The sequence below is a fragment of the Rhinolophus hipposideros genome, assembly GCF_964194185.1.
Source record: "Rhinolophus hipposideros genome assembly, chromosome: 11".
Lineage (NCBI taxonomy): Eukaryota > Metazoa > Chordata > Mammalia > Chiroptera > Rhinolophidae > Rhinolophus > Rhinolophus hipposideros.
The window spans coordinates 48,682,790-48,695,407 of record NC_138057.1 but is presented as its reverse complement, the minus strand read 5'-3'; the positions used below and the strand labels follow the sequence as shown (position 1 = coordinate 48,695,407).

At 34.0% G+C, this 12,618-nt stretch overlaps 1 protein-coding gene across 9 annotated transcripts in view; it reads right to left on the bottom strand.

The window, feature by feature from the left end:
- The window catches only part of NAA35 (N-alpha-acetyltransferase 35, NatC auxiliary subunit), a 58,709-nt gene that overhangs the window by 7,355 nt on the left and 38,736 nt on the right, over positions 1–12,618 (bottom strand). For all 9 annotated transcript variants that reach the window (XM_081066777.1, XM_081066778.1, XM_081066776.1 and 6 more), the window contains 8 exons: positions 9,154–9,260; positions 7,128–7,194; positions 5,650–5,748; positions 4,882–5,060; positions 3,091–3,227; positions 2,187–2,254; positions 1,159–1,299; positions 645–767 (listed from right to left, as the gene is read on the bottom strand). In XM_081066777.1, coding sequence (XP_080922903.1) covers positions 645–767; positions 1,159–1,299; positions 2,187–2,254; positions 3,091–3,227; positions 4,882–5,060; positions 5,650–5,748; positions 7,128–7,194; positions 9,154–9,260 — 921 coding nt within the window. The remainder of the gene's footprint in view (positions 1–644; positions 768–1,158; positions 1,300–2,186; positions 2,255–3,090; positions 3,228–4,881; positions 5,061–5,649; positions 5,749–7,127; positions 7,195–9,153; positions 9,261–12,618) is intronic.

Here is a 12,618-nt window from a genome sequence, read left to right as displayed (position 1 = left end):
GAGGCTGTACCAAGATCCACTGCCCCAAATGGTCTGTGTGTTACAGGTAACTCTCATTTACAGAATAAATACATTCCAATAAAATTAGGTATACAGCAAATTGTGAAAATGAAAGCCTGAAACTTAATGTTTTATTTGCAAGTTTTAAGCTCTGTAAAATGCTATTTCAAAATAAAATCATCAAAAAAAAAATTGCCTTCATTTTTAGTGGTCAAGTGAATAAGGTGGTTTTTACTTCCTGTGATAACTGATCAGATCATTTCTCAGACTTAAGATTTATATAAATGTATTTTAATATAGTAAACTATAGATTGAAGTAAAAAAATTTAAATGTTAACATTTCTGAGCTGTGGATCAATCTGGATCTTATTTCTATTCTTTGTACGTCACGGTTCTAAATCTTTATTTTTACACTGATTTCTAAATTTACAAAAGAGGTATTTATATCATCTGTTTCATCAAATAAGTTAAAGTCTGACAAGGTTACATTAGCAAAGCCATTTGAAATTTTGTGCCAGAAACACTGACAGGCTTCATTTATTAATACTGTAAAGTACATTTTTATAATTAAACTGTCACCCAGTAGTAATATATGTACTTCCTGCCAAGCTTTTCTTCTAGAATTACTGTGACTGCAGGCTTACCTCATGGTCTGGGTTTGGGATATTTTCCAGTATCATTTTTGCCTGCTGAAAGTGCTTACTAGCTGCCACATACAGTTCTGGAGACTGAGGAGGAGGGCTGTATTTATTGAGGTCAGACATTTCCTAAAAAGGAGGAAATACTATTATTTAAAACATGTTTAATATGAACAACTATAAAAGACCTTTTTAAATTAAAGAAGTCTACAATGACTAACTATCCATTCATACATAAAACTGAAGTAAACACTCAGCATGTCCCCATTTTTTCCTCTGAAATACTAAATTCTCAACCATCATATACTATCTCATATTATTCTCATACTTAAATGACAACATAATGAATACATTTTTTTAAAAACTAAATAATTTCACACTATTTAAATGGCTATTTTATCACTTTGTCCCACTGGTCCAACAATAGTTTGATTTGACTATTTTAACAAAGTGGCTAGGTACAAACATCTCTAAGAAGATCTAAAGACTATTTTACAATTATTTTAGCGAGCAGCTTCACCTTGAACTGCAGATAGTGCACTGGTGGTGGTGTCATTACACTGTTGAATGGAGCAAATCTGTGCTCATATCGAACTTGTTCACTATCAAGCTCAAACTTCGGTTTTCGTACTTTGCCATCCATGTCAAATGCTACCATGGTCTAAAGGAAAAAGAATGGAAAAAAAAGATGATTCAATATGAAAAAGTGAACATCCTCATTAATTCAGAGCAGAAAACAAACAGCTATTTACATACAGCCAAAACAAGTCAAGGCTCAGAAACAGGAAGAGAAAAACTGGCTTTAGTATTCATTTTTATGTTACATGCCATCTTTTATATAAAGTTTTCAAGTGTTTAATTATGTTAATAGTTTTCCCAGTGAAATTATACCACAGGTACATTATTTTTCCATACTTTACAATAGCTTTGAAACCTTCAAGTAAAAGCTGCCGAAGAAACAAGTAGCACATAATTTTTATAAGAAAAGCACAGGTCCTGTTTTTCAAACGAGTCTGTGTTCTATGTATTTTATTATAAATCATTTCTTGAATTCCCAAGTATAACTTAAGAGTTAGGAATCACTATATCTCCTTAGAAATGCCCACTTTTGTTTAAGCCATTCATTGTGGAGCCCACACCCTTCCTAATATACTCCTAAAATAAGTCCAAACCCTCTCTCTTCCAAGAAACCTTTCCTAATCATCAATCAGAAGGAAACTCTTACCCTTTCTTACTACCTGTTGTACACATATGCCACGTGGCCTGTCATTAACTAGGTACTTGAGACATGATCACATCAGGTTAGACTTGGTATCCTTCAGTGTACTCAGTACAAGGTATCTGTCATGCAACATGTCTTCAAATATTTGGTAAACAAATTAATGAAAACTAGACTTTGAAAAAAGGTAATTTTAAGCAAATGGTCAGTAAAAACAAAGTTGAAATTAGAACCCAGAAAAAAAAGTCACAGAAAACAGTCCATTTTAAGTAAACCATATAACAGCAATATAGTTAAAAAGCAAAAAGAACTTCATTTCAACACCTTACCTTGAACATACCAGCACACATGTTCTGATATGCCTGGCTCATTGTGATCTCGCGGCTCAGTGGGCGAACTGTAATAAGAAAGAAGATCACCCATACTCTCCCCCCTCCTCTTGCATTATTGCAGAAGAAAATTAATTTTAAAAAAATCTTTCACCTTGTTTACTAAATTAAAGTTTTAAACAGTTTGTTCCTACAGGTTAAATTTTATGACCCAAATCTACAAATAATAAAATGTAACTTACAGGCTAAACAAGAATCATGTTCCCCAGATAGCTAATACCATAAAATTCTAATTCTAGTGTGAAGTAATTTTAATTTCTGAATTCATCACACAGACTTCTTAAATAGGAAACCTATGAAGTGTCACTTAAGAGCCCACCCCAAATCCTAAGGAAATCCTAAGGAAAACTAAAGTCCTATTTTATGATTGCAGCGGTGTCTGTTCCCTGCCAGGAACCATCAGTACAGCAGTCCCTCTGAAACACTTTTTCATGGTCCTTGGGGGTGTGCCAAGGGCTGTAATCACCTTTCTGTGCTGATTACACCAGCACAATTCCAGATCTACTTCCCTCCTGAGCTGTCGGCCTCTGTGAAAAGACCAAAGGTCTCCCTGCTGTCTTGTTTCTTAACCTATCTTGCTTGCACACTCCATGTGGCTACTTATTTGGTCCTCTGACATATGAAATTGCAAAGAAGAAAAGCAAAGAAAGGAACCCTTTTGGGTTCTACTAATATTGGGACTCAGTTTTTACCTTGTACTTTCTGAAGAGAAGATGGGTGAGAATTAAAATATGACTATTTCACCCATTACAAGGCAGAGGTAGCTCTCCATCTATTTATTTGTAGAAATTAAAGTGTACTCCAAAGTTAGTTAGTTATTAAATTTAAAAGTAACCCATAGTACCTTTCTTCTTTTTCTTTGTCTTTTTACTACTCCTGCCTTTCTGCTGCTCTTCCATTATCCTTTCCTCTGCCATTTGAGAGCCATCAGCACGACTTAATGTCGACATCAACCATGCATAAAGGAATTCAGAGAGGTACCTTAAAAGATAAAACACGTTAATAATAGATGTCTAAATGAGATAATTTTAGCAAAACATTGGTACTAATAAAGAGATATTTTTCAGAATGTTATAAAGTCTTTAAAAAAAACATCATCCAATTAGATAATTGATAGATCTTGTAAGAAATGAGCATAAGTGATCAACTTTCCCTTTCTCGTAACCACATGCTGCCATACAGTACTGAAAAATTTGTTTAATTTCCTACAATGACATGCATTTTACAACTTTACAAAAGATTTCTTGATAATGATATATACATGTACGTAAATGGAATGAATGCCCATTACATTGGTTTTACTGTATCAGGATACACTTCACCTCAACCTATTAAGTAAATATTGTATTTTTCTGTTAATTACAAAAGAAAGGAAATAAATCCACATCAAGAGCACAAAAGCTTCCAATCAGTTGCTTCAAACCACAAAGGATAAACTTGAACATTTTCCCCTATAAACCCGTCTTTGAATAGGAGTGTCTACTATGAGTTAACAAATGTATTCCAAGTACCTATATCAAGACATGTTGGTAAGAGTTATTTATTATCTATATAACTGTTGAAGAATATACCAAATAATATTTTTCTCGTATTATTGTAGTTAATGCTGAAATTCAATTTTTATAGCCAAGACTTATCTGTTAAGAATCCTAGTAGCCATGAAAACAAAACCACGTCAACAGTGTGGAAGAGAATTACTTTCCTTCCTTCATAGCAGTCACTCCAGGGAATATGCAATATCTTAATTACTCATATAAATAATTTAAATGAGTTAAAAAGATGAACTATATTAAGATCGAATATACTAAATTTAATTGTTTGTGATGAGCAATAGGTCATTATTATTTTGAAATGACACTACTTTGCCAGACTAAGAAAAAGATTCAAGAGAACTGAATTCATTAGCTCACAATTTCTTAATTTATTTTCTTTCTATGAGAGCTCCCCATGCCGAAAATATTCTCAAGCATCTGCATGCTAGGTTTCGTTATCTCATCTCCAAGTGAAAACAAAGAACTTTTTTGCTGACGGTCCTCTCTTAACAACTTTAAAGCTCCTGAGACAAATCCTCAGGACCTGTTTGTAATCATTACCATGATTTCTTCTAAGAAAGACCTGGTTCAAGTTTGGAACTTTAATTCAGTTAAGTACATTACACAGCTACCATGTTTCCCGAAAATAAGACCGGGTCTTATATTAAAGTTTGCTCCAAAAGACGCATTAGGGCTTATGTTCAGGGGATGTCATCCTGAAAAATCATGCTGGGGCTTATTTTTCAGTTAGGTCTTATTTTCGGGGAAACACGGTAGTATCTAGCGTCACTGAAGTTAGGGCAAAATGTTGATTTTTCTCCCTAGAAATAGGTAACAGCTCTTCCATTTATCTTGGAGCCACTTCTCCCCCACTAATTTTAAAATAAATATTTAGTGGCTAAAAAAAATACATTTGTACGGTGTCATGGCATTTAAAGATGTTCAAGACGATCTAGCTCTGATTTTCAATAGATATTTTTCAACTGTCCCACAACTAAAGTTAAAATACACTGACTGAAAAGAGTAACACTAAAATTCCACTCTACAGATGCACTTCCAGATCTTTCTACCCTACCCACTACTAATTCAAATTGTTCTCTTACCAATATATGTAGTAGTACTCATGCATGCTGTAGAGTTCCAATTCAAAGCCACTTAGAAGATACTGTATCATAATTCGAAGATTATGGTAAAGGACCCAGGTACCTAAACAGGCCAAATGTTGCCGCTGGGGCTCCTGTTTCAACAGCATAGTGTGAAGGGCTGCATCAACCTTTTCTGCCTGTCCGAATAAAATATCGTAACACTTACTTTCTGTTTTAGGTAATGAGACACTTAAAAAAATAAACAGCTAAAAATAGCATTAGCAGAAAACACAAATCTCACCACCTAAAGAACTCATACTTTCAAATGCATTTTTTATTAGGTTTACATCCAAATATCTCATTTCACAATGGATAAAGCTAAACACTCCTTAAACCAAAAAGACATCCAATTTATAGGAGAAAAATACAAACAATTGACTTCAGGTCTTTAGTTATAATATCAATTAATATTGCTGATGATTACAAGTTTGCTTTAAGGTTAATATATTTTCATTATGTGAACTTGCTATAAAACTATAGTTCTACACATATAATTTATCCTGATTATTAAATAATTTAAGATGTTTTCTCAGTTTGGATTATTCTTTTGTTTCTGTAAACTCTCACTTTGGTATATGAAACTATTACATCGTAAGTGAAAAGAAAATTCACCATATTGAAAAATTAAATAGTCAAAGTATTGTACCAAAGAACTGTTTTTAAAAATCTGGTCAAGGTATATGAATTGCCTAATATTAGAAAGGAGGGCAACTTGTTGGCTCTTACCTCATCCTGCAAGGTGGCAAATTCCTCAAGAATATGACCGAGCTTATCTCTCTGTCGAGCCCTATTGTGTCCATGGATCTGAATGAGACTACAGAATGGCTGCAATACAAATACAGTTTAACTGTCAATATGAAATGTCCTGATATTAAAGAAAATTAACATTCCAAATTTCTAAAATCTGGCTTAAGGAGAAAAATTGCTGTGTATATAAGAATCATGTCTGTGTACGTTTTCTTCATAGGTGTTTCTTTTTAAGGGAACTCAACGCCAGTATTTAGCAATAGCTAGAAAAAAGTGGCTGTTTATGAAACTCGTTTTCATATAGCAAAAATATCTTCCTTCAATCTTTAGGTATTTCCAGAATGTCAGGAATGTCAATCTTTAGGTAGTTCCAGAATCTTTAGGTATTTCCAGAATGTCAGTTTCTTTTCTGCTTATTTCAAGACAAAAGGCAATGCTGAAGGCTGACATTTCTGTGCTGCTTTAAATATACCAGAATGCCTAATAATTATAAGGCTTGAATAATGGCTAATACGCATAAACTCTAACATTCTCCTATTCCCACTCTATCGGATACAGCATTCTCATAAAGAATACTGTAACATTTCACTAATCAGACAATAGACATAGACAGCAGGACGCTCTGATTTAAGAAGTATGAAATAAAAGATTCAACTATAACATTGTTTTATAATTGTATACTTTGACAGATATTATCTCATTTGATCAATAACTAGCCTATCCTTTTAAGAGGTAGAGAGGCGGTATTAACATTTCACTTTTTCAAGATTCGGAAATTTATACAAAAGTGATCTGTCCGATAATGATAATATTGTATTAGTGATAAAAAAGGGATAAAAACGAAATCTGGTCTTTTATTGATTCTCCTTTCACCATACCATGCTGCCTTCACATACATATATTTAGTGCCCCAGAGAGCTCTCTGTAAAGAGCTTATAATTAAACAGCAATGACTTACAATTAACTTAATCCTCCTCAAAGTTTATATTTTTTTCATAATTACTTGAGATTTGAAAAAAGACTGCGATTTCATCTAAATCAGTAATTTTACTATAGTCCTGTTCATTAAGATAGTACAAAGATAAGTGCCTGGGGATGTTACAAATATTCTTTGTTTATAAAGTCAAATAAAATTTTTTGGTCCATTCACACACATAAAAAATGTGAACAACCACTGTTTTCCCAGATGGGGTCATAACTTATCCTGTTTCTGTGGTTCCTGAGGGTTACAGTGAGAGGGCATCAAAAAAGTGCCTCTGTATCTGACAACCTGCCAAGAGGACTATGAGTTATTGAAACTATCCACGTGAGTTTAAGAGACAGAAACTTCCTATTTATTCAGTGAAAATGACTAAGATACATTAGCTGGAAAAATAGCACCAATGAATGCTAATGAAGCAAATGCACCCCACACTTTTTAAAGTATCCTTGACAATGATCCAAATTGTAGTCCTTACCCGAACACAGTGAGTAACAAAGGAGTCAATACAGTCCTTAGCCTGGTGATTATTATATAGACAGCACCTGTAAGATAATAGTCATGTCATTAAAATCAAACAATTTGGCCTACAAAAAAAGCAGTAATTACTCTAGGTGCTACAAACAGACAAGGATGGTGGAGAAGAGAGAAAATGGAACCAGATACATTGCTAAATTGAAGACTGATAGTAGTAGATTTAAGAAGTATTTCACTCTTACTGTGGTGTTCACAATAAATGTGCATTATTTCCAATTTCTTTAGTTCTATATTTGGACAATTAGAGTTGGATCGAATAAGATCAAATCAACAAGGAAGAAGGAAAATTCCAAAGCTCCACATTTTCCTGACCCTACTCCACCTTCATTTATTTTCCTACAACTGATATCCTCATGGAATACACTCATAATAGTAATTACAAAGAAGGTACTATACAGAATCCTTTCTTCAAGATGTATCCACATTTCCAACCACTGGCCAAAATCATCTACACACACCTTCTGGCCCCTCACCAAGTGGTTTCCCTGTGGCATTTCTTATCTCAGTTAAAGCATCACTTCTTGACTAAAGCTTTTCTGAGCGGTCTGGAAGGATCTGCTATATTCTGGTTCCAGAATAACTACAGGGACTGAATAGATGGAAGATACTCTTTTTCCATCCCTGAGGTGGGAGGTCAGTAGCCTTTGCACCTAAGGTAATGGGAAAGACATTCTCCTGGTACACTGAGAGGAGCTGACAACTTGTTCCTCGTAAGTGTTTACATAACTGAGCAGTCTGACCAGAGCGTCAAAAATAGAGCCATGATCAAGCGATGGAAAATTACAGTGTATGCTGGAGCTAGGAGAAAGAAAAGGAAGAACACCTGGAACAGGTGGAGGCAAAACCTCCAGAAGTGCTGGAAGGATTAGCAAGGAGCCCAGGGTGGCTGAAGCAAAGGAGGTGAGGGGACAGCACTGAGATGAGGTCAGAGGCACCAGGACAGGGGTCTAGACCAGGGCATATGAGGCCTCAAAGGCTCAATTATAAGACTGGCTTTTACAGTGAATGAAACGAGATTAACCGACACAAGGATGCTTGGACATTTACTTCCTCCCAGTGAAGAGGAGGCCCTGAACCGACAGGAGTGTGTGTGAACTGTCAAGCTCCCTTGTCCCTGCCTAGGACAACTCGACGCGTCACCCACACTGTCTCCAGAGCTCCCCAACAGGACTGAACCAGAGTTCCTTTCTGTGGAGCACACTCTGTGTGGCTTTCTTCCATTTCCCACTTGCCCACAACTCTACTGGTTTTTCCTGGGAACACTTCATAATTACATGTACGTGAATCTTTGTCTCAGGCTCTGTTTCTGGGGAACCCAACCTAAGAAAGGAAGGTACCAGAGAGTTCCATGTGAGATGTCGCATGATTTATTCAACAAATTGAATGCTGAACCACTTTTTTAATAATACATAATTTCACATCCAGTCTTCACATATGCTGGTTTCTAAAAGAAATAAGATTCTTTTCTTCCTTCCCCATTGGAAAAGCTCTACTTATTTTCTAAAATGCCAACTAAAATGATGATTCTTTCCGCCTGAAACACTTTCCAGCCTCTTATGGCAGGCAGCGTGTTATTGGGGGAGTGACTCAACCAGATCATAATTTATGAAGCAATTATCTGCATTTTCTATTTCTATCTAGACTCCATTGAGAAGAGACCTTATCTTGTTTTTTATCATTATTTCCCAAAGTGCCTACCTAACACAGTGCTTTGCACACAGTGTCAATATAACTTACTGAATTTCTGATAACTCCTTGGAAATTTTTCTCATATTGGACCTAATGTCAACCTCACAAAAACCTCAGTTTAAATCTAAACAATATGTGGCAGAAATCAATTAATTTTAACATGATTGAGTTTATTTTTTATATGGAGACTTGATTCCGAGTTATTATGCCATGGTTATAAAGAAGGAGAGAGAATCTGGGCAAGAAACACATGCTATAAAATGTTTTATGGTACTTACTTTGGGGAAAGCACCGGAGGACTGACAAAAGACCGAAGTGCATCTTTCACCATATCTTGCATGAGATGAGTTCCAAAGACCTTTTTGTTATCCACCAAGAAAGTGGTCTTAAAACAAATGTTATATGTTAGTAATGCTGTCACAATCTTGACATACTGTACATATAGTTGCCATACTATGGTATGACATAAGCATACTTCTCATAAATACAATAGAATACAAGAGGTTAAAATATACAAAGCTGGTGGAAAATTTTGATAAATTACTGCCTTCACAATGGGTATTACTTACTAATCCCTAGTTAAGGTGTATTCTGATGCAGGAGAATAAAAAATGTGCAGGGGAAGAAAAATCTCCGAAGTCAAGAGTATTAATATTTAAACAGTCAAAATGGACTAGTCTAATTATGTCAAATGAACTAATATAAAAGGGCTTCATAAATTATGAAATATTAAGTGACTAAAAATATTAAGCTAGTCAATAATCTTTATCTCTAATGAACACTCTGGAATTGATACAAACTTTCCAAAATTGGAAAAAAATTATTAATAGTTTTAAATTTAAAATAAATTATTTAATAATAATTTGCATTTAATGTTCTCCCTTTAACAACCTCAATGTATTTTAATATTTACTACATTACACCTTACTTGCTTTCCTAACATATCTGGGTTGTTTCCAGTTTTTGGTGATCATGAACCAAACAGCTATAAATATTTGTATACACATTTCCAGGAGAATGTCAGAGTCTACTTCTCCTGCATAAACAGGTAGGAGTGGGATTTGTAGATTTAATTTTATAAGAATCTGCCAAACTGTTTTCCAAAGTAGCTGTAGCACCTTACATTCCCATCAGTATTGCACCCTCAACAACCACTTGGTATTTTGTTCTTTCTTTCAGTTTTTCAAAAAATATTCTGAAAGGTGGATAGTAGCTATTTCACTGTGGTTTTAATTTGCATTTCCATAATACTAACGATGCTGAGTATCTTTTCATATTGAAATGTTCAAAATTTTTGCCCTTAAGAATTGGGTTGTTTATTATGTTGATAGATTTCTTCATACGTTCTAAATTCAAGTCCTTTGTCAGACATGACTTGCAAATATTTTCTCACACTCCATAGAGTCTCATTTCATTTTCTTAAGTGTCTTCCACAGATTTAGTTTTAGATTGATTAATATATCATTTTTTAAAAAAGACTTGTGCTTTTGATGTTACACCTAAGAATTTTCTGCCTTCTCCAAAGCCACAAAGATTTTCTTCTATTCTTTCTTCTAAAAGTTTTATAGTTTCACATTTTACATTTTAGATTTATTCTGAGTCAGTTTTTTTGGGGGGGGCCCGGAGGACATATGTCTATCCAATTGCTCTTGCATCACCTGTTGAAAAGACTACCATTTCTCCATTAATTTGCTTTTTCTTTGTAAAAAGCTGACCAGATTATTGATCAGTTGATCATATTAGTCAATTAATAAAGGACTACATAATATGGTACTATATAATAAAGGATTAATTAAAGAACTGGATTTCTCTGGAGTTCCCCTTGGTTCCACTGATACATGTGTCCATCATTTTGCCAACACCACATCTGTCTAGTGAGTTACCAACTTTGTCCGTTTTTCACCCCCAAAAATTGTTTTGGCTGTTCTAGTTCCTTCACCTTTCCATACAAATTTTAGAATCAGCTTCTTGATAACTATAAAAATTCCTGCTATGATTTTGATTGAGACTGCTTTGAATCTATACATCAATTTTGGGGAGAATTGAAAATATCAATTCTTTCAATCCATGAACAAGGTATATCTGTCCATTTATTTAGGTCTAAGATTATTCATCAGAATTTTGTAGTTTTTCAGCACACAGGTTCTATAAAGAGGTGTTATTTATACCTAAGCATTTCTTGTTTTGTTTGTTGATATTATTGTAAATAGTAGTTTTAAAATTTTTGATTTCCCACTGTTCAATTCAAGTACATAGAAATAAAATTGCTTTTTGTATAGTGGCCTCATATCCTGAGATCTTATTAAACTCATCCATCCATCAGGTCTAGGAAATTCTTTGTAGATTCCTTGGCCCTCTACAAAGAAAATTGTATTGTCTGTAAATAGAAAATATTTCTTCTTTTATTCTCAACTGTATGTATGCTTTTTATTTCTTTTTCCTGCCTTTTGTAACTGGCTAAGATTTTCAGTACTACGGTAAGTTGAGCAAGAGTGGAGTGATGAGAGTGGACATCCTTGCTTTTTTCCACATCTTAGGAGAAAAGGGTTTAATCTTTCATCATTAAGTATGATGTTGGCTGTAGGTTATCCTTACATCCCTTTTACCAGGTTAAGTAAGTTCTCTTCTATTCCTAGGTTTGCTGAGAGTTTTTAAATCATGAATAGCTGCTGAATATGGTCAAATGTTTCTCCTGAATTTATTGAGACTTTAGATTGTTTGATGAATTACACTGAATGTTTTTCAAATGTTGAACCAGCTTTAAATTCCTGAGATAAAACACACTTGGGTCATGATTTTTAAAAACTATATTGCTGGGTTCAATCTGAAAATACTTTAAGATTTTTGTACCTATGCTCATAAGGGATATTGGTCTATTGTTTTCTATGCTTGTAGTGTCTTTGGTTTTGCTGTTGAGGTAATGTTGGCCTCATATGAGTGTTCTTGCCTCTTCTATTTTCTGGAAGAGACCATGTAGATATGGCCTGGAGTTTTCTTTGTTGGAAGGTTTTCAAATACGAATTCAATTTCTTTAATAGATATAGGATTAGCTATCTATTTCTTCTCAGGTGAGTTTTGTAGTGTCCTTCAAGGAACTGGTCTATTACATCTAAGTTTCTGAATTTATGGACAGAGTTGTTTACAATATTCCCATATTATCCTTTTAATGTGTGTAAGGTCTGTAGTGATATCCCATCTTTCATTCCTGATATTATTCATTTGTATCTTCTCTATTTTTTCCTTGTTCTGTCTGGTAAGAGGTTCAATTTCAAAGACCGGGTTTTTGGTTGCATTGATTTTCTCTATTGTTTATGTTCTTATTTTACTAATTTCTGCTTTTGTTTTTGTTATTTCCTTCCTTCTCCTTGCTTTGAATTTAATTTGCTCTTCTTTGTCTGGTGTTTTAAAATAGAAACTTAAATTATTAATTTCAGGTCTTTCTTTTTTTTCATATAATTATTTAATGCTATAAATTTCCCTATAAGCACTTCTTTAACTGTATCCCACAGATTTTGATGTCATATTTTCATTTTCATTTTAAGACTTCCTCTTTTATCCATGCATTCTTTAGAAATGTGTTAATTTATAAATATATGGAGACTTTTCCAGTTATCTTTGTTATTACTAGTTTAATTTTGAAATAGTCAGAGTGCATACTTTCTATGATTTCAACTGTTTTAAAATTAAGATTTGTTTTATTGCCCAGGATATGATCTTGATGAAAGTCTAACAATCTAAGTCAA